Raw genomic sequence first — 26,193 nt, 5'->3', positions numbered from 1 at the left:
AATACAGTGGCCTATTATGACTCCGGGACATCCAAAACACACATTGTGAGAGCCAGCAGGCTGTGCAGCTGCTTTTCTTGATCAGTCAGTACAGCTCTGGCCCCCGGGGACGAAAAGCAACAGTGGACACCCTGGCAAATACACACACAGGCTCACACAAACTCAGATCAACAGCAGGAGCTGGTGAAACAGCTCTGTGGGCCTGTCTGGCCCATCATGCCCAAAAATGTAATTTAGATGATTATCTCCCTGCCTCTTAAACCTTGTGACCCAGCACAGACCGTTTGAAGTCTGCCTGCTTAGACTTGCTAATAGGAATAATAGAAGGATTAACTCAGAGGTCATGAAATCAGAGAGTAGCTACAGAAGATGGCATAACAGCAATGGGACCTTTTTCTCTCAGTCTGCACTTTGCTTAGCCAGAAGTCACAGAGAAGGGGGATTGTATCTATGTATTTGGCTGCTAAGAACAGAGGAAAATGCAAGAAAACCAGGAAAAGAAAAGGACGAGAAGGGGGCATGAGCTCAACCCTGTGGCAGCGAGCAACAGCTGGATTGAATAGAGAGATTAATAAAATAATCAAGTGGCCTTGATGGCATTCTCTGCCTGGAGCGATTTGTAAGGGTCATTTTACACTGCAGCAGAGGTGCTCCGCATTCACGGTATTCTATTCTAATCAGAGCAGCACTGCTGGCATAGGCTGTAGTGAGGGTGACTGCTGACAAAAGAACGCAGGAGGGAAGAGGGTTTGTATTCTTGTCTTGTGGTTTTTGCTCAACATTTATCATAAAACTGTTCTGAAAACATGCTCAAACAGTGAAGGTAGTGGGCTCAGCATCTAATTGTCTCAGTTGTGTCCTACAGAATATTATGATGTGATGTATTCTTTTAGGAGGTTATTGTTCTGCCTTCTGCTGAAAATATTTGTGAATTAAGTCTTCCTTTATTAAATACCTGGCTGTTTTGACACAGGTTATATTTGCTCATCTCTCCAGAAATCAGGTCGGAGAGACCCTCAACCAGTTCCATCACCAAATAAACGTGCATTGTCCATCCACAGGCAGACAGTGATTGCTGGGCCCTTCCCATGCTGTCAAGTGCATTACAGGAGTATATTTGTGGTACTCCCAGGGAAAACATCATCTTGCCACTCCAGTAAACAACACATACTGAGCATGCAGGGCTCAAGAGAGTATTACTCTGGCCTAGACACGTGACCATAACATTGCTTAACACAGTGTGAACCTCTCATGCTTAGGTCACCAGTGGTTATGCAGTACTTAATTCATTGTGCGGAATGAGCATGGCAGTAGGAGAACATTTTTAAAATGTTAAGTGTGTTAATATATTTTTGTTTGCAATGCAGAACCACTCCAAACAATGTTTATCTTGAATGTTCATTAGCTATGTATTGTATTTGAAAAAAAATCCAGAAAATATGTGCAGTGTATTAAAGCACAGACAAGGGGATAGAAAAAATAGTACTGTGGCAGAAATGCTTCTTTCCTGTGGTGAAGAGATTGAAAAACATGAAGCTGCTGCTTCTTTGTGGGAAGATTGCCCACATTAAGATATGGAAAACTTGCCTGAACCATGATGCAGGAAGTTTAAGCTTGTCCGATGGTGCCTATTTTAGTACAATTTGGTGCCCACCATATGCTCTGCATATTTTGTAATATTTCCAGGAATCTTACATGAATCTTAGATGTTTAGCTAATATATGCAACTGCATTGCATCACATAAAGATAAATTTGAAACACAATTCATTAAATGTTTACCAAATTTCTTACAGTTTGTCCTTTCAAAGGTCAAAAGGTTAAAAGATAAAGTGGTATTGAGGGGTTTTAAATACATTTCCTGAATTTCCTAAAACCTTGCTTTTTATGTTTATTATCCACATTATTGTTAACAGGCTCCTATGGAAAGCTTTAGAAACACACTATCCAATGTTTTTTGTATCAAGTTACAACATTTTCTAGAACAAAGACCCTAAATTTTGAGATGTACACCTGGTTTTAGAATAATTCTGTTTTGGTTTTATATAGTGTTTACATCACATGCTCTAGTTTTTGCATTCACAGCTATTATGTTAAAAAATAAAATGTGGTTGAAAAGTAGTTATCCAATATATACACATGTACTGTATATGTAAATGTATTTGTAACTTTGATTAAATACAAATTAAAGTTGTTTTACCAAAGAAAATGTGGATGAACATCAGTTTTTTTTTTTTCCATATTAGTCTTGTAAATAAACATGTGAAGAAAAATGTCAAACAATGTCTTACAGGTCACCCTTAAGGCATCAATTTGTAAAGACTTGGATGAACTGATTTTTGATCAGTTAAGAAGGTTAATTCATTCTTTTTGGATTGGATACTTTATTTTCTGTCTTACCAATATAGTTATAAAACATCAGTCTGTGTCCTTGTTTACTGTGAGAATTTATCAAGTTGTCTTATTCTTTTGAGTACCTCATGTTTTTGCTTCTGTCTTTTTTCATTGACATTTCCTAGCAAAGTTCCATGATTTATGTGAGGTGAGTTTTAAGAAACAAGCATTTGTGATCTTTGTGTTAAAACAAGGTATTGCAGCTCTCTTATTGCCATTTTCGTGCATCTTTTTTGGCACTAAGACAGCTTATGTAAAGTTGGAAATTACAGTACAAACATTTTAAAGTTGTTTTCATTATCATGTTAAACATATTCATTATGCAGCTTGGTCGTCTTTGACCGAGGGTGATGTCTCATGTAAAACATATTGGCAGACTGCAGTTACATTTTTTGCTTTAAACTGTATATTATGTGGTGCATGTACAGTAAAAAGATATGCTGTCTGGATGGAAACCTAAGAAAAATTACTAGATGTTTCAGATGTTGTAAGAGTTGTTTTAGACCAGGGCTGATTTTCTATACATGTTCATTACCATTTATTTTATTGTATGACTATCATTTCCCTTGTGGCAGAAATCTACATTTTCCTAAACCAAATGCAGGCCTCAGAACAAGCATTTTTTCCCTCTCCCCCTAGTAATGTGTGCAGCATCAGCATTCTTACTTCATTACAACAGAAAGCTACTTGAATAATAGTCTAATCTCCTTTTTAAATGATTTGCACATGTCTTTTTCTATATTTTATTGGGATATTGATATTGAATTCCAAATAAACAAGATTCTCATTAAGTACACAATTATGTCTTAGGGTTTTTCATTTATTTTCTCTTTTTCATTTAAAAAGTAGTATTAGTTAAGCATTAAACTGAACATGCTTATTCCTCATAAATAAGAAAACACTGCCCATCACATGCATACTTTTTTAAAAAACATTGTGCTGCTTTCTCAAAATAATTAACAAATACTCAAAGCTGAAACTTAATTTGCTAAATACCACATTTGCAAATTCTAATGCTTGTGGAATAAACAAAATTGTCAAAATATAACAAATCAAAACAATACAATTTGTCATCCAATGAAAAGCATTAAATACAGTACTATAGGGTTAACTCTGTGTACAGTTGCCAGCACTTTGTCATACTTTTTAACCTACGTTTAAACAATTACCATAGCAATATGATTTACATATATTTCCTTTAAGTGGAATTGACTCCAAAATAAGTCTTTAATGCTTCAAAACAGACGATGAGCCAAACAATTTGCACATGTATACATTGCAGGTACACATTAATGCAACTGGAATTGATTACTTTCTGTTGAAACCTGACTCTAGCTTTTATTAACAGGACTCACTTAATTGCATTTTCTGCCAGATGTTGAGTCTTCAAGTAGATGTTTTAAAATGTGTTTAAATTTGGCATTGTATTAGTGTTTTTTTTATTTAGTTTTATTTGCAGTGTATATAACACTAATAACACTAAATTACTTACAGTTATGCCTTTGACCTCAGCTTCATTAACATTTTATTCATCAATCAAGAACTACTGTAATATTCATCTAACTGAAACTGAAAACATGGGAACATTACAATTTACAGTATACTGTATAATCAGTGTCTTGCAAAAGTATTTAGACCCTTCTTATGGTGCCCTACTTTGTGAAGTGACATAATGATGCATTAACATTTCTAATGCAGTTTTTAACATTTTTAAAACCCAAATGCTCAAACTATAGACTACTAAGTCTTCTAAGATAAGATACAGGATAGTAAATATCAGTAAAAACTTAAGTGAAATACTTTGCACCCCAGCTTTGTACTGGTGAATGTTTGCCCATTCTTCTTGGCAGATTTGCTCAATGTCCCTCAAGGGACTTGTGGATCATGTATGATCTGTCTTTCCTTAGATTCTCAACAGAACTCAAATTAGGACTCTGTGCTGGTCAAGGGCATTCACTTTCTTATTCATAGGTGTACAGTCCAGTATAGCTTTCAATCATTGTCCTGCTGAAAGATTATTGTTTTTTGTCCCAGTTTTAGGTATGAAGCATATTTTCATTTAAGATTTGCCAGTATTTTGCTCGATCTATGTTCCTTTCAGTTTTGACAATCTTTCCAGTGTCCGCTGATAAGAAGCAGAACTGTAACATAATGCTGCCACCACTGTACTTGACAGTAGATGGTGTTGACTGAGTAATACACTGTTGGGTTGCCTTCAGATGTAATTGTATACATTTAAATCAAGACGTTCCAGTTTTGTCTTGTTTGACCACAAACCCTTTTGCCAAATGTTTGCAATATCACTTAGATGCTTTGTTGCAAACCCCATGAGGGATGTGAGATGTTCATTTCAGTTCCATACAGGCTTCCTTTGTGGAGTAACGAGGATATTGTTGACCCATGGACATTTTCTCCCATCACAGCCACTGAACTGTGAACTCTTCCTACCCAGTTTCCTCCTTGCCTGTCTACTCAGTTTGGAGGGGCAGTCTGATTTAGGAAGTGTCTGAGTGCCTTCTGCTTCTTAATGATCAACGTCACCATGCTCAAAGAGATAATCATTGTCTTACAATTCTCCTGATCTGTGTGTTGATACAACTTCCTGAGTTGTTTTGAAAGCTGTTTGGTCTTCATGTTTGTACAGTACCATTGCTTGAAATGCCCTACCTGACTGAGGGACCTTACAGAGACAGGTGTATGTACTGTAATCTGTAATCATGAAAAGCACTATTATTACATACAGAGGGCACTCAACGAATTGTGTGTATTGTTAAGTTAATTTTGTGCACCTACAGTACAGAATAATATATACAGTGTAAGGTGTAAATGTAAGTGTTTGAATACTTCTGCAATCAGTACTTTTGCATTTTTGTTTCATATCAATATTTACTTTTTGTTTTATTTGAATGTGCGAAGATTTTGTATATGCCACACACCTGAATGAATTGCTGCTTCCTGACTGTAAGCTTTAAGGCAACAATTTGTAAAAAATGTGCAAGGGTCTGAATACTTTTGCAAGGCATGTACAGATAGTAAGTTTAATCTTAATATGTATATTTCCTATATATTTATATATTTAACCTGTTTTTGTTAATGCAGTAAAAAGCAACCATATTCTTAACTAAAGCAATAGCTTACTATGTGCACCACAGTAGCTTGTCTTAATGTAAAATGCATCGCTAATTGAGTTCTTTGATTAATTTGACCATTTTGTTTCATACAGATCCATGAAGTTGTGTTATAGTTACTGTACATGTATATATAAAACCATGAGAACTTCTAATTCTACATCACTTTCAATGTTAATTGAATCTTCAATGTTAATTTGAATTTTGGCAAAAGAAATACAATTACAGTAAATCCGCAGAATAACAGACTAGTGAGGGGAAAAGGGTGTCTGTTAATGCCGAATGTCCATTAAATCAATGACACTTTTCAGCCCCAAAACACACTATTATACAAGAATAAAGTATATATTCTTTCTAGATCTTCTGACTTATTTTTTAATAATTACAATTAAAGCAATTAAAATTGTTCCTGTGCCTTCTTATCATAAATTTACTAGCTCTTTATTTTATATGTAATAAATATACTGTATAATATTTGCTAAAGCATAGAAAACACAAACAACACCCACCGTAACCAATTGACCTACCACTATAAAGCACCATTGATATTCCTTAATATTGAACCCATGCAGTATTTATTTTTGCCTTGTTTTATTATTTGAACATTTTTCCCATTATTACAGGGAAAAGTCCAGTATTTCTGATTTTACAGACACAAATCCCTTTTAGCCGATTTTGTCCATTAAATCCAAAGCCCATTAAACCAAGGGCTTACTGTATTTCAATATTTACTGTGTTCTGTATCTACCTCTGTGACCCTCAACAAAACCTATAGTTTATACCCCCTCACCAATCTTAGCATTACACTGGATTATCCTGATACTTGTATGCCCTAGTAATGCAAGTCTTGAATGTTTAATAAAGGTAAAGTGCTTCAATATGCTTTCTTACATAGAACAGGTGTTACAACTCTGAGAATGCATGGGTGGATAGCTGCATGCATCTGAAGAAATTTAACAGAATACAGAACACTGCATAATGTGGAGTAGGAACCATTTTTGCTCCTTTACCGCCAATACAAACAATATATCAGTCCTTCACTTGAATAAAATAAATAATATAGGTACCTCACAATGAAGTAACATTTGCTAAAGCTAATATCCCAATATGCATACATTTAAATAAAAAAAATATAAATTTAAGTTTAAGCAATCACATTCCTCCCTGACGGTGCTCCTAACTGCCTTTAAATCAAAGTGTAGTTTAAGGATATATCTTGTTATAGTGTTTGTAAATGAAATCTCTAGATAAACCAGACTGATAGATTTTTTCCACCTTCCAGGGACTGAAGGTTTTGTCATGTGCATGTTATATTCTCAGATATTAATCCTGACTAAAGACTGTACTGATTTGAACAGTCCTTTCTTTTTTTTTTCTATAATTTAAATTGCAGACATAATTCTGTTTCCTGCTACTTAATCTCATGGAAGTGGCAGGCACCCAGAGCGAAAGAGGGCAGCACATCTGCTGCACACAAACAGGAATTCACATTATGCTTCTTTTCTCAGTAACCATCAGCTGTGGTGCACATGTTCACTTGATTTTCTTCAAAGGTTGAAGAAATATGTACTGCATCCAATATGTCTTCACAGCCTGTAAACCATGTCTGCAGTGTTTCCAAAAAAGAGGAATGTCAACAGCCTAATACTGACTAATATATAAATATTAGAATTATTAAAAAGGAATTAAAGCTAACTGGAAAAGCTGAAGATCAAATATTGTGGAAGTCTTTTGAAGTTTTCTAGTCATTCACTCTTCCAATCAGCATGCTCGGTATCTCACTTCAAGTTTTACATTTCTCGATGTTTTGAATATCAAAAGTAATGCAAAGGTGGTGTATCTTTTTTTTTTAAATGAGACTTGTCTTTTTATCATTTATCATCACTATCTCTGTGGGTTCCATTAAAAAGATAAAAAGGTGAGTAACTTCTTCCCCACTTTGAAAAGATTAATTTAGATTTGTATTTAATAGGAATGCTATGTAGTGTAAAAGGGGTGCTTGTCATTTATGGAGTGATATTTAAAATGTCTACAATGTCTACAATGAGGTATTCAGTATGTGACATTCAGATTCCATGGACTGGAATACCAAGGTGCTTAAAGCTGTGGGACAGAAAGTTCCAAGTAATGTCATTCAAGTGATCAATAGAGCATTTAATCTTATCACAATCAAAAACGTGATCATAACATGAATTTGAAATAATAAATGGCTTTTAGGGAGATGTTCCTTCATGATTTGTTTTAAAATATTCTCTCTTTATTTCATCCGTCCATCTATCTATCTATTTTATAACCACTTTGTCAGTTCAGGGGTGCAGGGAAGCTGGAATCTCTCCCATCAAGCAAAGGGCACAAGGGCACAAGGCAGGGTATACAGTACCCTGGATAAGACGCCAACCCATTACAGTGCACACACACTCACACCAGGGCCAGTTTTCCCAGTAACCAAATAACTTACTGGTATGTCTTTGGATTATGAGAGGGAACCAGAGCACCCAGCAAACCCACCCACATGAACTCAAGGTGAACAAACGTAATAAAAAAATAGCACCCTGGTCTGGAATTGCACCCAGGGCCTTGGTGTTGCAAGGAAGCAATGCTCACCACCATACCACTGTGCAGCTCTCCTTTTCATTTCATTTCGGATAAAATATATTTTACTTAAAAGATAACGAAATTCTCGATAGGAAGTCACACATGCTAAAACTACATAAAATCCCTTTATTCAAATGGTGTCTCTGAGATTAAAAAGGCTTTTTAGCTTGATGACTTTTTATTCGTACAAAATAGTCATTTCAAACATTTAAAATGTTACAATTCCTGTACTTAACCTAGTATATGCCCATAAATATTAAATATATTGAAATACTCTGAAAATTTAATATTGCAAAGACATTTGGTGTTTTTACAGTTTTGATAAGGACATTGGTTAATATACTGTAACTAGATTTGTGTGGGTGACATTTTGTTTTTTCAGTAGCTCATGTTAGTGACAGATTAATCTGGCATCACTGAAAGAACTCTTGATTCAGGAACCAAAATCATCAGATAAGATTTCAGCCTTAGGAATAATTTTTGTCAGTTCAAATTAGTTGATTAGCTCTGAGGAGCTTTTCTTTTTACTCCCTCAGCTCAACATCTGCATGTCCCTGCATTTATTGAATCCATTTGCCATTCACAATCACATTAATGAAGCTGATTTTTTTCTTTAAACGTTTAATCACTAATCTCTGCAGGGACAGAGGTACTTACCTCAAAACTATTTCAATGTAATATGAAACACATTTTAAGAACCGTATGGCCTTTAGAACATTTGTGACAATTTTATAACATCTGTCTTGGTTCGTTTGTTGTTTTTTATTGTTGTTTTACCTTTTTAAATTGTCTTATGTCAAATTGCTCAGATTCAGGTAAAACCTTAAGGGTTTTCTCAGTTTGAATGGAGAGAGTAGCTTTGATTTGTTTGTATTTTCCTTTGAGATGGTGCACCTTTATCAAGGGTGCGATATATTTAACACTGAAATAAAACATTCTTGTTTAACTTTCATTTGATCACACCCGAGGAAGACTCCACAGCATTGTGTCTCTTTTCTTTTCCTTTCAGCATGGAATAAACCTTTACCTGTTCCTTTGCAGCCTATGCATGCAGCATTATCGTTAAAACTATCATTTTAACACATTTCCAGTTTTAAACAGCAATCTTTTTTCCTAAAGTGAGGGAAATAACTTCACACTACCTGTGGGTAACAGGTGATGGGAAGCTGCAACTTTGTCTTCCAAAACAATATTTGTACAAAGCCAAATTAGCATTCAGAAGCAGAATCTCATAAGTTTACTGTGTTCAGTGCAAATGTCAAAAATATAGTTAAGATAAAGATAAATAAGCAAGATATTATTTCTCTCTATCTTTTTCCTTTCTTAGTTGTCAGAACATAACAAATGCATTGGTTTCCTTGGTGGTCAAAAAGAAAAGTTACTTAACCTTAACCAGTGACAGTCAATTAAGACATGCTCTTCACTGAACGTGAATTTTGTTAAATAGCATTGTTCCTTAGCTTGACTATTCTAGGTTGTGCAGTAGATATTTCATCTTATTTTCCCATTTTTTGATACAGTCAGAGCTCTCAGCTAAACTTGTTTTACGCAACGGGCTGTATTCAGCTGATCAAAGCAGTGGCAGATTTCAACTCCGCCATTGTTGAAAATGTTCCAGCAGAGTCCTCTGTGGTGTTTCTTATGCTTTAGAAGTGGAATATAAAGTGTAGAAAGTCATGCTCAATGGCAGTTTAAAAAAGTAATAAACAGGGTTCTGTCAAATTAAAAAGTATCCTTCATAGTATATATAATTGTTTTTACAGTTTTTATAATATTTAATTTTGTGCTATGTATTGTTTGGAATTTAATGTGCTTTTATGACTAGAACAATCCATATTGTTTCCACAAAAGTACAAAAACATTGAAATGTTTTTTCATACTTAAGTCATTATTCATTCCATTCCACAAATGATGTGAACAAACTTTACATTTTTGGGAGATTAAATTGTCAGGGAGATGTTTTCCATTGGAATTCATTAACTTCGTCCCATGTTTTTAATTATAGGAGCTCGTCTGATGGCTGACATTTTGGGAATTGTTCTGAGTTTTGCTCAGCTGTCACGTGTTTGAAGTCATTCTTCGAAGCCCTTCGATTTGCGTTTGCTACTTTTTGCTCGACGGCAAGTCAAATGGGTCGAGCAGTGGGAAGCTGTCAAGCTCTTCCTCACGCACAACTCTTCAATGTAAGATGAGCTTGATTGCCTACCAGCAGCCAGACCGCAGACCACTGAGGAGCCAGGGTTAGAGCTATATAATGAAATTACTGTGTAAAGTATATTAACTCAGGGAGAACAAGAATGGGCATCAGAGAATGGATGCTGTATATCCAACATCCAAACTTGAAACCTATTTTCGGAATGTTAGTGAACAGAACTGCAAAATGAGTTCAGTTCATGTTATCGTAACCCCAGCCCAACCACATTTTCGTGGATCCCTAATGACAGGGATGTAGGAAAAGGAAAAATCCTTTGTCAAGTATTATATTTAAAAGATGCTTTCAGAAAACATACCTCTGTCCATAAGTTTCATTAGAAAAAAATAGAAGGCCAAGATAAGAGAATAATTAAAAGCTCACAGATTTAACAGAGTGGACAGCGAGGGTACAACCTTTTTTACCTGATTAGATTGGTGGTAAACACTTAAGGGCTTGCAGTTTTATTTTTAGCAGTTTATTTTAAATTCAGATTACAGTGCTTTTGAAAGTGTCATCACTAGATTAAATTGTTTTTTAAAAAATTGGAATGTCTGCTGTTTTAAGCCATTAAGGAAAAAGTCAAGTTGCATAGCATCGCCCAGTGGAATGCAATTATTTAGCAATTTTAAGATGTTTTAACAGATTTGTTTTTTTTATGATGGAGCTGTGGTTTGTTACACAGATAAAGCCATTGGTTGAAAAGCCAACAATAGTCTGTTGCCTTAGTTTGCCAGTGAAGCCCTTAAACGAGTACTAGTTACTAACACATATGAAAACATATCGATACATTACTTTGCCATCATTGTGAATTGAAGCTAGTATTTCAAACTAGAATGAAACTATTTTTATACTAAGTTTTCAATCAAAAAAATATCCCTAATTGTTATATGTTCTATCATATCCATTATATATGTTTATATACATCCTTCAAGACTGAAACTAATCACTCTGAAACCTCACTTTGCTTCAAATGTAGTAAACGTAGATCAGGAAAAGAGTATTATAAATTACAAGGGTAGTTGCCCCTGATCCTTGTTCCCCTGGGCTGGTAGAGTGACATTCTCAGAACACTTTCAGTGACTCAAATTGACAGTCCTGCGAATCACATCCTTCCACTATCAAGTGCCTCTCCTGAGAGCCTTCTTTCACGGCTATAAAAAGGGTGAAAACTTATGCTACAGTGTATAACTCAGCTTAGGATAAGATATCAAAAACATACATTGTAATCTGCCACGTTGGAAATATTTCATCAAGGAAACTGTTAAAAAAGCAGTGGTAAACGTTCGTCTATCTGTCTGAAGCTTTCAGAGGCCTTCTCCTTTCAGAGCTTTTTTTGAGATTTCAATATGAATAAAAGATGAGGGTGGTTCATGTGAAGGCCACTTCTGACATGCCTCATAATGTTCTGAAGTGAGAAATGTAGCACTGAAGGGTAACTCAAAGTGTTTCGTTTTGTTTTTCACATTCTTGCATTTTTAACCTATAGTATTGGCTCTCAGGATGTCAACATAATCTTTAACCCATCTCACTCAGGGAATGATAGGCACCAACACTAGAGTGGAAAAAAATAAATAAAAATTAGCTTTCAGTAAGAGACGTTACACGTCCCATTCTATAGCTTACTAGAGTTGTCAAATTACTGGCACGCAGAAGCCTAAGAATCAAATCAAATCAAAGTTTATTTATCAAATGCACAACAATACAGCAGGCAGCAGTAGTTGCTGGTAATGAAATGTCTTTTCTATGAGTTCACCGGGGGGGGTACAAATCACAAAATTGAAGTTACAAAAGAAGGTTACATAATAATACAAGCTTTGCCTGTAAGAGAGAAGTTACACGAGCATTTTTCAATTGGTAAAGTGCAAAAATGTTTTTTCCTCAAAAAAACAAGATTTTGGTTTACCAAGTCATATATTATCAATCACAAACTAATTGTGTTGTCCCATCTGGTGTCAGACTGTTATATAGTGTAACGCTTACGGCCGACAAGCACTGTGTGTAAGAGCCGGCGTACCAGAGCGGGTGACGTCACCGCCCTTCCCTGTGATAGCAGGACCACAGCTACTGGGCTTTGGAGAGATCTCTCTTTAGCTCACGGGGCTAGGTCGCTGCAGAGAGACGCGGAAGTCCCGGGTTCGAGCCTCCAGTCGGGATGGGGCCGACCAGATGCGGCAAGGGCGCCCGCCTGAGCCCCCGTGGCGTTACAATATTAAAGGTGATATTGGGGAATGGAGTTTTGTTTTGTTTTTGTTTTTATACCAACCTGATTTAAATTGCCAATTTTGTGTTCTCGCGGTTAAGAAGCCTTCAGCTGCACATGGGGAAGACTGGGGTGATGGCAGAGTCCTCTGACTGGTCCTACTTTTAACATGTCACAGGCTACACTGCCCTCCTGCAGGTCGACTGGAAGATGCGTGTCGCTCACTGACCACACTGTAAGCCTGCCAGTGCCTGGGAGATTGTAAGGATTCAGTCCCCATCAAACTGATATCACTTTGCCTCCAGCAGTGCTCAATCGGTTGTGCATTACCGATTGTGGAATCCTGGTCACAGTCAGCTAGTGACGTGACTGAGACTCACACTGTATTCAGCTGCATGGTAGGCTACTACTGGCTCTAGGGCAAACCCTTTAACTGGTTCAGTCTCTTGGGATCCTGGGACCTCCAGTATTTCTCAGAAACGTGGGATTTTGAGAGAGAAATACTGAAGCGCAAAATAATTGTGACTGTTTAGTATCACTGTAGACATTGTATGGGTATTTCAATTGTGAAGTTTTTCAAAACAAGTTGCAAATAAAGATTGAAAACAAAAAAAATACCAGCAAAGGCAAAAAAACAACATGGTAATATATTATGATCTTACAATTACAAAAAATTCTGGTTTTATGCCTAAAATATATTTATTTTAATTAAAAAAAATATTTTAAAAAGTAAACTTTGTATAAAAAGGAGTCTGCATCCTACAGTATGTCATTAATAAATGTATGATCTATATGTGAATTATTGAATAATTATCAGCTCAGAAGTTTAAATTATATAATTTTGAAGGTACAAAATTGTATTTGTTAATCCAATACATTTACGGTCAAAGCGATTTCCTAGAAAAGAAAGTAATATAATGTTTTAACAACTATCCAGGCAGGCTTACTTCAAATGACCACAAAGGTTAACTTCTAAGCAAATGGGGTTTTGAAGCCTAGCTAGATTTCTTCTCTACTTAGCATTCAATTTTCTGGACGTTGAATTCAAACACAATTCTGTGAGAAGCTCTTTGATCATCTCTGCAACTAATTTATAATATTAAAACTGCAATAATAGATTAAGATTAATTGACTTTGGCTCAATTTTTCTGGGGCTTGTGAGCTGGTTTCAAATTTATTTAAACAGTAATTCTTCTGTCAAACTTTTTTCAGTTAAACCACACTGAAGAATATTTGACTGCAGCATAGGGGAACTGAAATATCATCGCTTACTCATTACTGGAATAGACCAGTGTAGAATACGTCCATGCAACATATTAGTTTAGATAGTTCATGTGAAAAATTAGTCTGTGTTTTGATGTTGGCACTGTATTTGCGCCTATTGTGTTTAGCAGGGCAAATGAATGTCAAGGGAGTGAGGGTTGTGTGTTTCCTGCTGCTGTTGTAGTACTGACAGTGGGACATTCTTGTTCTAACAAACCTACAGATACATTTTTGTTTGTGAATAGACTTTGAATGTTGAATTCAAAACATATGAAAACAAACACAAAACAGAAAAATCCCCCTTTCCCCAATCTAACTGCCTAATCAATACATTTGAAAATACTAATAAAATTTACACAGTGCTTCTTTCTTGCTTATCTATGCAATATAAAATGTTAACATAATGGAATGAAATCAACAGAAGTTACTAAGTTGGGAAAAATGAAATGAAAACCTAAAATTTAACTAAATTCACATTCCACATAACTTTCAGGCCTTTTGCAATAATGCTGTGTAATTAAGTAAATGATTAAAGCTGGGTTTTTGGAAGTGCCTGTGGTTAACACTATCAGTCACAACTGAGTCAATGTCATAAAACAAAGCATGACACAAAAGCTTTGACTTTTAATGCCTGATGAAATGACTATGATAATCTTTTAAGCCAACAGTTATAAAACATTAGTTTTTGTAGCTCATACCATTCCACAAACGTATTTCTTTAACCAAATAAGATATTTTCAGTTGCTTAAAGAGCAAGAATTTCTCCCTTTCTCCAATGTCTCAAAGTTGTAAACTAGGGTAATTTGCGTTCTTACTCCAGGACAGTGTAAAACACCACTGTTGTGGCACGTTGAGTAGTTCAAGCTGAGTTTAGTGAAAAGCCAAGTCACAGTTTTGTTGATCTGTTCTCTATAATAATAATAATAATAATAATAATAATAATAATAATTGCTTACACTTATATAGCGCTTTTCTGGACACTCCACTCAAAGCGCTTTACAGGTAATGGGGTCTCCCCTCCACCACCACCAATGTGCAGCATCCACCTGGATGATGCGACGGCAGCTATAGTGCGCCAGAACGCTCACCACACATCAACTATTACTGGGGAGGAGAGCAGAGAGTAATGAAGCCAATTCATAGATGGGGATTATTAGGAGGCCATGATTGGTAAGGGCCAATGGGAAATTTGGCCAGGACGCCGGGGTTACACCCCTACTCTTTTCGAGAAATGCCCTGGGATTTTTAATGACCACAGAGAGTCAGGACCTCGGTTTTACGTCTCATCCGAAGAACGGATATACATATAGTTATACAGTACGTAATAAGCCTGTGTGAGTAGACCATAATGGATGCCAATCTCAATAAGGTGAAAGCTTGTATCCCTGACATCTAATGTGCACTTAGATGTAAAAAATTGGGAAGAAAATGTATGACTGTTACTGAAGGGTTAGTAAAGTAAATACAATCTGTACCATATTGATAAAGCCTAATTCAGAACTGACCCACTCAAGCTGCACCTAACAGAAGAAAGGAACAGGATTAAACAATGGCTGTAGTCATTTGTATAATATAGAGAAGATGGCGAACATTATGAGAATAATATTCAAATACCTTTTAATAATGCCCGTTTGATCATGGTGAACTAATTTTCCCATACGGCATGGTATCCAGAGAAATCAGTGAGACGGGCCACTAGCTCTTACAAAGTGATGTATTTATCTTTTTTTAATAATAGAGAAATAACAGCATATTAACATTCCTCTGAAAATAACCTTCTTCAATGGAAAACCATGTCTAAGAAAAAAGAACCTACCTGGGACCAAAAAGCCAGATAAAATTCCAGAAGGATGTCATCAGTGCTAAGGAATTCACCTTTTGTCACATCCTTATCTGCTTAATGTCCTTAATGTCTAACAGTGATATGTGTATCTCCACTATAGCTGTCTCTTTAGGAGAAATAAATTAATTGATAGGAGATACATCCTACATTCCTCCTATTCAAATTAAATGTTTGAATGTACTGTAGAACCTACAAGATTATATACAAAAATGTGTATCTTCTGCACTGTGTCATCCTTATGGATGGAATGTCTTCAAAATTCAAAAATAGGAATTGGCTTAAATAAGAATAAGATCACTTTATTGGACATATACAATTTCTTGCATTAGGAATTTGTCTTTTTGCATACCCCAGCTTGCTCTCCATGAGACACACAGACAGGGAGAGAAGCTTGGGGTCAGAGCGCAGGGTCAGCCATTTATATGGCACCCCTGGAGCAGTTGGGGTGAAGGGCTTTGCTCAGGGGCCCAACGGAGTAGGATTCCTCTGCCGGCCGCGATTTTACATAGACCTGCATACAATAAACTCTGTCCAATGACTGAACAGTTAATTATTTCCTGGTAAGGTTAATTCCCAGCCCAGTGGTCCCAGAAAAATTGAGCTGTTGAGTGTGATCTGGAAAAGCCAATATGGTTCCTAGTAATTTTAATAAGATATTTGACATCAAATTGGACTTCTCCAATTTAGCTTTACAGTGTGTACAAAATGTCTCATCTAGTAGTGTAGTATTAAAATACCATTTAGAGGTGATACGACAACATGCTGTATAAACAAATCTACAGAAGCTGGCGTGGTGAACTTTTCAACATGGATAATGTCTTCACAGTGAGTAAACACCAAAAAGAGCTTGGGAGGCATACAGTAAATAAACACATTTCTGAAGTATGATTTATGTCTATCTAAAAATAATTCTGTTCATTTCTCTCCCACCCAGATCAGAAATGTAATTTCTTAGAATTGCAGATGTCTAAGACTGAACATGAATCATTTTGTGATCAATTAAACACATCATTCATAACAGAATTCATTTGTGCATCCAGAACAATATCAAAGTTCTTACATTCCTACAGGGATTTAGAAAGGAGGTTAAAATGTCAGAATTGAATACTGAAGGGAAATGAACATAACTTAGTTTTTAAATACTGTATGTCAGACTCCTTAGGTTTTCACCCCCTTACTGCAAAAAATACATCAGAAATTCCTTTACAATACAATTAAAACCATTTTTTTTGTACAGAAGACTAGACTGCCACACATCCATGCTTATTTTAAGATCACAAGGCCTCAGCTATGATTTTTATGCTGATCAGTCCATATTCTAATTTCACCTCTGACATAAAAACATGGATGACTGAAAATTTCCTTAATCGGAATGATTATTATTATTGTTATTTTCAAATCTACCAATGCCTTATTTAAAATTAGATTCCCATATTATTGAAATTTAGCAGGCAATATACTATGGGACAGAAAAACCCCTTAAATAATTAACATACAAGTTGTAGAAGAAAATCACATTGGAATAGATATTAATATTTGTGAGGGAAAAAGTATAAAAATAAAAAAGGAGGAAAAACAAAAGTTAAACAGGTCCCAGTCAATAAGATCTCAGTTTTAACACTTAACCTAATAAAAGGGATTAATTTTTTTTTAAATTTACTGAACACAGTAAAGAGAAAAGAAAAACAAAAAAATGTCTATTTAATCTGAGTTGATGGGATTATCCCTCAATACAGTATGTGGCAAACCTCTCTGTATCTTGTGCTAAAGTGAACTGTTTCTGTATACCTTGTGGAGACTCATAGTGACAATGATATCTTCACTCCCGCAAAGGTGCATCTCTGTTGGACTGACGCTGGTCTGTAATCTACTAGTGAAGCACATAGCACAGATTCCTCCACTGAGTGAGTAGGGCCGGACTGCTTTCTGTCACGTTCGTAGACCCCTCCTCCTAAGGACGCTCCAGCCCTTCCTTGTTTTCCACTCATCGCCCGCACCTGCTCCCTGTTCTAACCCCCTTTCAGTTCTCCTTTAAAGCCAGTCGCTCACTTTATTCGGGGTTCTGCATTTGATCTCCCTATCATGTGAGACTGGGACCTGGAACTGCCTGGTCCCGTTAAGGTTTTATTCTCTGTTCCTGTTCCTGTCTCCCACCGGTTTCTTCACTTTTCCCTGGATCGTGTCGTCCGCATAGGGTCTGAAAGAACTGTTCGTTACACTTTCCTCCAAAAAAATTTGTCTGAAAACAGAAATGAACAGAAAACCAAAAGAATCTCGCAGCCTTCAGAAGAGTGACCGCCATTAATCCAGTGCACTCTCTCAATAAAAATACATCTCATTGTGCCAGAGCTGGGGACCATCCAAGGATAGCTTTATCCTTGAATCAATTCCTTATGTTTAGATCCTTCCAGTAAACTCTCAATGTGAATGTTATTTCATGTTAATCTATCTTCAAAATTAATAGCTGCATGTGTGCTAAGGAGCTTTTGTTCTGCTTCCTCTTCACCCAAGATGTAGTCCGATTTGGAAAGAAGCAGCTAAACTGTTGTTATCTCCATCGGCTATTTCAAACATTTCTGGAGAGTGAAGCTCTTTTAGTTTCTTCTTGCTTGAAGAAGAAGTCACGTTTCTTTCCTACCTCCGCCATCAGAGACCACCCACAAACAAAACCCACCACAAAAGCAGAAAATAAAAAAAGGCAGCAGGAGCTTCCATTTGGGGCTACTTTAGCAAGATCCCAAGATTTCTGGGTCTGTTCTGGTTTGCCAGATTTCTGATGTGATTATAGCCCACATTCCCCTAAAAAGGAGCCCCAAACTATCCCAGTTAAAAAATATGTTACTGTCAAAGCTCTCACCACATCACAAAAAATAAATATGACAAGCAAGGAGATGACTTATAAAGACAAACCCCAGCCTTCAAACTATCACGCATCATCACCCGCATTAATCAGGTAACTCTCAAGGCACAAATACCATACTATTACAGCTTATTACAACTGTCACTGTCCCAGTTGTTAACAATAAGGTCTATGGTCATAACAGGTTTCACACTAGTTTTTGAGTTAGACAAAATACAAATTAAAGCAGACATAATATTTGTAGTCAGATCAGTTTTGTTTTACATTTTAAGAATACAATTTATTTTATTACAAATTGTTAGATCATAAATGAAATATTACCTATGGAACAGCAGCCCTCCCATAAAATTAAAATTGTAGAAGATGCTTGTAACCAAATATACTGTACAACATGAAATGCTGCAAACTTTTTACACCTCATTTGCTTGCCACCAGTTTTAGTTACCACTAATTTTACAGTCTCAAAATTACCACAAGCTCCATAAAGTTGTTGCATAACATATTACTAACGTTATGTCTGTCATATAAAATCACCTTAAGGGGAAAGGCCTTAATAATCCAACCAATTTCTAAATTTCTTTATCCAGTTTCTTCCTCTTCTTCTATTATTATTTTATACATATTCTAGTCCATCAGTACAGGCGCTGTATCTGCTATCTAGTCCCTGCTTTGTTACTTCATTAGCAACTTAAGATTACTAAAGAGAATCACATTTTTTACTGGTACAGTAGCTAACCCAGAGGATCTCATGCATCTGATTCTGTTGGCTTTAATAACATGGGTGAGGAGCTTGTTCTATATTCCCATTACGTTTGTAGTTCAAAATTCCATAATAATGAGAAGTTAATGAATGATGTAATGGCAACATAAATCAGTGTTATCATATTCTAGGGTAGGATTGCTTTACTTAGATTCACAACTATCCTTATTAAATGTGTCTCATAAGAGGATTTGAATTTTGTCACTATTCAAGATCATTCACCTCCAAAACTCCTTAAATGTTTCCGTGTGTGTCTTGTGCTAATGCAGCTTAGGAAATTAAATTGAACATATAAATTTAGCTGTGTTTTTTAACTGGCTGTCACATTTTGATATCCCGCTGTTTTATTATCCTTTTCTGTGACAGAATATCTGCTAACTGAGCATGATTTAAGTGGTTCTTAGGATTTGAGTGTTAACTTATGAGTTTGATTTCAAAATAGTTTTTCATCATGTCTTTTTATTTAAGCAGTATGTCTTTCTTATTTCAGCATTTCAAAATTACAGAAATAAAAAAATATCCCTGTGTGGAAAAACAAATTCTGAACATTTAAAATATTGAAAATTGTTGCTGTAATTGATGTCACTGAAGACAAGGAAGCTTAACTGTGTTACAGACACAACATTTTCTTTTTATAGAAGTGAACTTGCTGCAGCCTTTTTTGTTCTGGAAATATTCACAGTATAAAATCATAAAATAATCCAAGATCTAAGAACCTAGTTTCCAACTGCTCTGAAAAACTTCGTACCTTATCTTTTTGGAGTTTATTTACAGGGGGCGGAGACTGGTTTTAAAATCAGGTTTAATACTGGTACAATAAACAGTCAGCTAAAACATTTCTGTTGGTGAGGACCACTTTATACATATATTCTTGAAATCAAAAGTGATCCTATGTTTATACATTTACACTGTGCACAAGTATGAACAAGAAAATCCCTGTTAAGTTGTCTTGTTGCACTTTGTTGACAGCAGTCACGGATCATTCAGGAATGTGGTGCTGCTGTGTGAAGCCCTGTGCAAATTGTTGTGCCGCAAGGCAGGGGCTTTCAGATCTCGGTGTAAGTTTAAGTAATGCCGCTAAATAGCTCTTTAGTATGTCCAGACCGTAAGGCTCCAAGTGGACATTGCAGTTTGACACTAGAGAGTCTCACTGTCATTCATCTTGTTAAGTTTGTCTGACCCGTACATCTAACATTATACTGAGAAGGCTCATAGCCAGGAAGGTACTTTGATACTTGTTAAACACATATGAATCAGTGGAAGTCTTTGGAGAGGCACTGCCAGAATTTAAGAGAGATGCGCTTTCTTAAAGACCCTTGCATTTAGTCATCTCTCTGTTTCTTTTAGGACTTTAAGAATCCTGAGGAAAACAGTTTGACAACAAAACAATATACTGATAGACCTCTTTTCAAAAGGGTTTCATTATGATCTTGGAAACACAGGAAAGGAAGCTGAAAACCCACATTTGGGCCTCATAACATACTGGAGCTATTTTTTAAGGGGATGTGAACGTCATTAGATATACTGTCTGTTTTTTCAAACATAATCGCTCATTTCATTTTTGCTGTTTTTTTATAAGAACACACTGAGTGATAATGCATCCGTACCTTAAAAAGCTTAAAACGTTGGTCTTAATAAAATGAGAGGCCTGAAATGTTGAAGTATATGTTCACAGAAACTTTTTGTTCTAATCTTGTGACACATCATCAGCACTTCTCTTATGGAAAATGCACCACTATAGTGCTGCCAGCATGATTCATATAAGTAGGTAAAAGACTATTAATCTTTTTTCATTCTTTTGTGTTGTCTCAGGATTGTGGTCTGATTATTCGGCCCAAGGAGCCCTGTGGTTTGGAGCCTGTCCCCAGTATCCCCCCTCCAGGATATTTGCAAGGTCACACACAGGCCTGCCTCTCAGGGGATGCCAGAGGTTAGTTGGTAGTGTGCAAGTTCAGGCATGGTCCGTTCTGATGCTCCATAATATTTCTCCCTGTAGACTTTGACTTTGACTAGACAATGACTTTGTGAGAGTGATTCACACAGCAACAGCCAAGGCAGATTGTACTCTGGCTGTAAGTAGATTCTTCCCTAGCACAGCTTCAAGATACAATACTTTAATATAGCTATGTACTGTAGCTGGCCATGGTTCATTGTCAGAAGTCTGAACTGTACAGAAAGAAATACATACAACCCATTTTGCCATCAGAGAGAAAGAGTAAATAGACTAGTCTTTTGGTCAGTCATGGTATTCACTGCACCACAAATGGAAAGCATTACTGTGCTGTAGGTCTAAAGAGTGATCAGAATCCCAAGATCTGAGACTCAGTCATGTTCTTGTAATATAAAACATCCCTTTTTAAAGGAGTCTGGAAAGTACTGAGCCAGAAGGGTATGATTACTGAATATCACAAATTCACAGTTCATAATCCCTTGATCCTCTTTTTCTAGGCATTACAAACCATTGGGGAAGAATATGTGATTATTTTTCTTAACTCTGCGTCACTTCCCTTATCCTGCAATATGCATATGTGCATTACATATAACTTACACTCAATTAAAACATCTCGCTCAGCCTTCTTTCAACACACCATCTTTATTCTGCCCATAATGCTGTTTTAAAATTGAGTTCATGCATGAACGTTAAATTCCATGATACTGTATATCATATAGTCTGAAAGGTTTTTCTGTATGGGATTTGTGCTAATTGTACCAAACAACAGAGAAACTAATAGGAAATTCGATTTTCTAGTATGTTCTACTGGAATGTATCAGAAGTATAGCTGGGAAGTAATTTGAATTATAGGGACTGGATTTTTTGGTGCTGTGTAGTTTCTTCTTATGATAGAAGGTAAAATAATGTACATACTCTAAATATAGTACAATATACATTTTTTAATTAATCCATACTCTTTGTCAAGCTTTTCTCTCACAAAGAGAACCAATGGTTCTCATTTGCTTGGATTTGCTTTTATTCCCTCAAAGAGAAAATGTTTATCATAATTAAAGCAAAAAAAGACAACAAAACTATCTAAATGAAATCTATATAATCTTAAATGGCTCTCAAAATATGAAAAAATATGTAACAGAAATTACATTTTTTTGTTTTACATTGCCAGTATGGTCATCTAGACCCTCTCTACTTGTTACGGGAATACAGTCATTTTTTACTGAGGAAAGTCTGTCCTATTTTCCTAGGGCGCTGGGTGGTTCCATGCCTGAGTTGTTCAGACAACAGAACCTGTGACTGGAGGGAGGTAACCTGGCAACCAGACCACTGCTACCACCCTGTACTAGACAGGCTCCAGCTTCAAGCCTGCATGAAAGAGAGAAAGGTAACTACTAAGGCTACTCCTACCTTGCTACACAAAACAGATTCTTACAAGCCTGCATACAGTATATCTCAGGTCAATCCACCCTTTTTATACTACATTTAAGAAGGCAAAAAATTATTTACCTTGAAAACATGAACAGCATGCTCAATTCAAAGACAAAAAAACTGATTTCTTTTCAGCATCATATCAGGTATCTAGACAAAAATATTTAAGAAATAAAATGTTAATGGCCGGCTAACACAAAAATATTGTCTTTATTGGGTTTTTTTCCTTTTAGAAAAGAAACAATAAATGTCTTTTGTTAGTGCTTCCTATTGATGTTTGATATACCTTGAAAACATAAAATGAAAATCCAGGGTTACTTCTTAAATTGATTACTCTAGCACTGTAGAGTACCATACCACTTTAAAGTACCCAGGGTCTGATTAAATTACACTACTTATAAAACTGGATTATTGCTAGTATATTGTAATTAATGGTATAATCTGTCATTATGTGGTATCTATGTTATCTAGCTGATAGACAAAAGTAATAATCCAAAGGCTGTATTTAGGGCTGCATATTTACATTTGCTTCACTGTGAGTTTTCCAGAGCACAGAGATCCAGTGACACTGGGATTTTAACTTCTGTCCTCGAAACCATACATCAGTATGAGGTCCATATTATGGCTCATATATGGAAGCTTTTCTTCTGTGACTTCCCTGACTTATGGACCTGACTCATAACCTGGCAATATGAGTGTGACCCCATAACATCAGTGAAAAACTGCATAGTTTACAATGAGCTTGTCTTAGATAGTTCACATCTAATATGATGTACTGTATGCTTGATAGCCTAAGGGATTTCATTGTTGACCACGGATTAATAGGTTAGCAAAGACAAATGTCGTGCCAAACCAGGACAAATGGACAAAAAATATTTATCAATGAACCCTGCTTTACTTAACACATCTTGGATATAGTATGAAGTATTTGTGAGTCCTCATCAATGAATAAAGAGTCAGATAGTATTGTTCTGAATCTATGAATTGGCTGATATGTGGTGAGTGTACTGGCATACTTTGACTGCCATATCATCATCCACATGAGTGCTACACATTGGTGGTGGTGGAGAATAGTCCCCGTTACCTATAAAGCACTTTGAGTGGAATGTCCAGAAAAGCACTATTATAAATGAAAGGAATTATTAGGAATTTTTAAGGTTGACTGAGTTAAGTGCAATTGTTAGTAAGTCGGGAGATTCATAAGAAATGATGTCTGAGCTGAATTTTAAGTATTGAAAGTATGCACAGCTGTAATAATTTAACTGTTTACTGAAACAGTGAAACTGGGACAGTGAATTATAAGACTACCGCACAGTTCAGTGACACACACACAGATTCAAAGAACACAAATTCCAATTTTATTAAGAAAAACCTTCCAAATAAACCAATACAAGAGTGAATAAATATATTAATAAATTACAGTACAGTGTGATAACCCCACTATTAATATGCTGTGATATTCCTTATCATGATACCCTTCTTTAATCAAAACAAATCTTTTCTTAAATAACCAAAAGAGATTATATTTCCTAATTCAATCATTTTTGAGACTCAATGGTGTATAAAATAGAACAATTAGTAATTAAAAATCAGTGTGTGTGTGTATGTAATAGTGTGTGTGTGAAAAAAATAATTGAAACCCTAGTTTACATAGCACAGTTACAGGGGGAAATTAGAATAAGGTGGTTATCTAATTGGGCAGAAATGAAACGAGGACTGTGTTTGGGGAGCCCTGTCTTATATAGTAGTCAAAAACTTTGTGAGCTTGGTTTTCACCACACAAGTTAGTAATGCCGCAATCAGAAGAGATCTGAGGGAATTTCAGAAAAAGAGCAGCTGATGTTCATCGGCCTAGAGATGGTAACAAAAACATATCTAAATATTGGGGGTTCAATCTAGTCTACATTTGGAAATTATTCAAGTTCACAGTTACCCTACACAGGACTGATTTTGTAGCCAAGATAGCTCCAAAAGCTATCATCCAGGAAGTCACAAAGGACCATGGAGTAACATCTAAGGATCTGAAGGCCTTTCACCTTGTTGCGAATGCCAGTGTTCATGCTTCAACCATCATCATCATCATGAACAAACTGAATGGGAATAGCCAGGAAGAAACTATTCCTTCTCTAAAAAGGAATAGTTTGCCAAAGAGCACCTGAATGGTCTGCAGGACCACTGGAAAAATGTACTTTGGACAGGCAAGTCAAAAGTTGAATTTTTCGGCCACAAAGGGAAACATGTTGTGGTGAAAACCAAACACTGCTTTCCAACAGAAGAATGTCATCCTAGCTGTGAACCATGGCGGTGACAGTATCATGGTTCGAGGCAGCTTTACTGGTTCAGGACTCAGTTAGCTTTCTACTGTATATCTTAAGGGATCGTGAATTTATGACAAATTCAAGAAGAAAATGTCAGGTCCTTCACTTCACCAGGTCAAGTCAACTGAACTTGTAGAACTTTTTTTTATATTGCACGGCCAAAAATGGGACACTTGTAGGTTCAAGAAATGCAGTGTGAGCACTGGGGGTAGACAGGGTTGTTAATGAGACTTCCGGGTCTGATGTTATAGGTTTGGCCGCTATGGGTTTCGGTGTAGGCATAATTTGCAGGTTTACTGCCAACAAAAAGAAGTGAAAAAAGAGATGATTGTGAGAAGGGATGGGAAGGGAAACATAAAGATGTTGCTTTTTGAAAACATGAAATAGTGTATAAGGGTCAAGAAGAAGAAGAGCAACATAGTTGGCTTGGAGGATAGAGTGGGTAGCCAGTCCCAGAGTAGCACTTGGACTAGAGACTTGTTGGCAGTGCTACGTCATAAGGAAAAGCTGAGAGAGTAGGGAGGTCATTACGGCAACTGTTGATATTTGGCAGCAAAAGTGAATTCAGATTTTTTCAGAGTCCTTTGTAGTTGAACCACATTCTGATATGTGATGGTATGAGGACAACATTTGTAGGTGGAGAACATTGTTGTGGAAAACTGGTATGGTGGGGAACTGCAGAGCAAGGGAGTGTCAAATGAAGGAGCCACAGGTGGAAGAGGCTTGAGTTAGGGGAGTCGTTGGTTATTTAATTATCTTCTGTTGTGATATAAGAAGTTAAATGTGACATGACCTTCATGCAGCCATGGGTTTGTGGAGTTGACATGGGATGGTAGGACTGTGGTTTCCAAAATCAGTGCAGCTGGCATTTTCAAGTCAAGTGTAGTTCATTTTACAAACCAGCAAGTGTAGAAACACAAAGGTCTTGAAGTCCCGACTTTGAACTAATAGGCCAGAATAACCTCTGGTGTCGTGTTTTATGAGAAGTTATAGTAGCAATTATTCCACAATGACTAGGAACCAAATGGACAAAAGGACAGAATGATAATGAAACACACATTGAGGAAAACATACTTTGAACATATTTTGTTGGTCTTTGCTTCAATTTGTAATTTATGAGCTATCGTCATCTATGAGATTAGTTTTAGATGACAAAACAAATGAAATGCAGACTACCTCTGTTTAATTAACATCAAACCTAAATGTTCCAATATGTAACATGTGTTGTGCCAGCAAGGTGAGCCTAAGAGTTAAATGTGTGGGC

General features: G+C 36.3%; 1 protein-coding gene across 1 annotated transcript in view; it reads left to right on the top strand.

The window, feature by feature from the left end:
- Window positions 1-26,193, top strand: part of cped1 (cadherin-like and PC-esterase domain containing 1) — a 100,627-nt gene that overhangs the window by 60,099 nt on the left and 14,335 nt on the right. The window contains exons 16-17 of the mRNA XM_088645215.1: window positions 21,048-21,165; window positions 22,431-22,567. Coding sequence (XP_088501341.1) covers window positions 21,048-21,165; window positions 22,431-22,567 — 255 coding nt within the window. The remainder of the gene's footprint in view (window positions 1-21,047; window positions 21,166-22,430; window positions 22,568-26,193) is intronic.

The sequence above is a fragment of the Lepisosteus platostomus genome, chromosome 9 (assembly GCF_059453375.1).
Source record: "Lepisosteus platostomus isolate fLepPlt1 chromosome 9, fLepPlt1.hap1, whole genome shotgun sequence".
NCBI classification, from domain to species: domain Eukaryota; kingdom Metazoa; phylum Chordata; class Actinopteri; order Semionotiformes; family Lepisosteidae; genus Lepisosteus; species Lepisosteus platostomus.
This window is presented reverse-complemented; position numbering and strand designations above follow the sequence as displayed.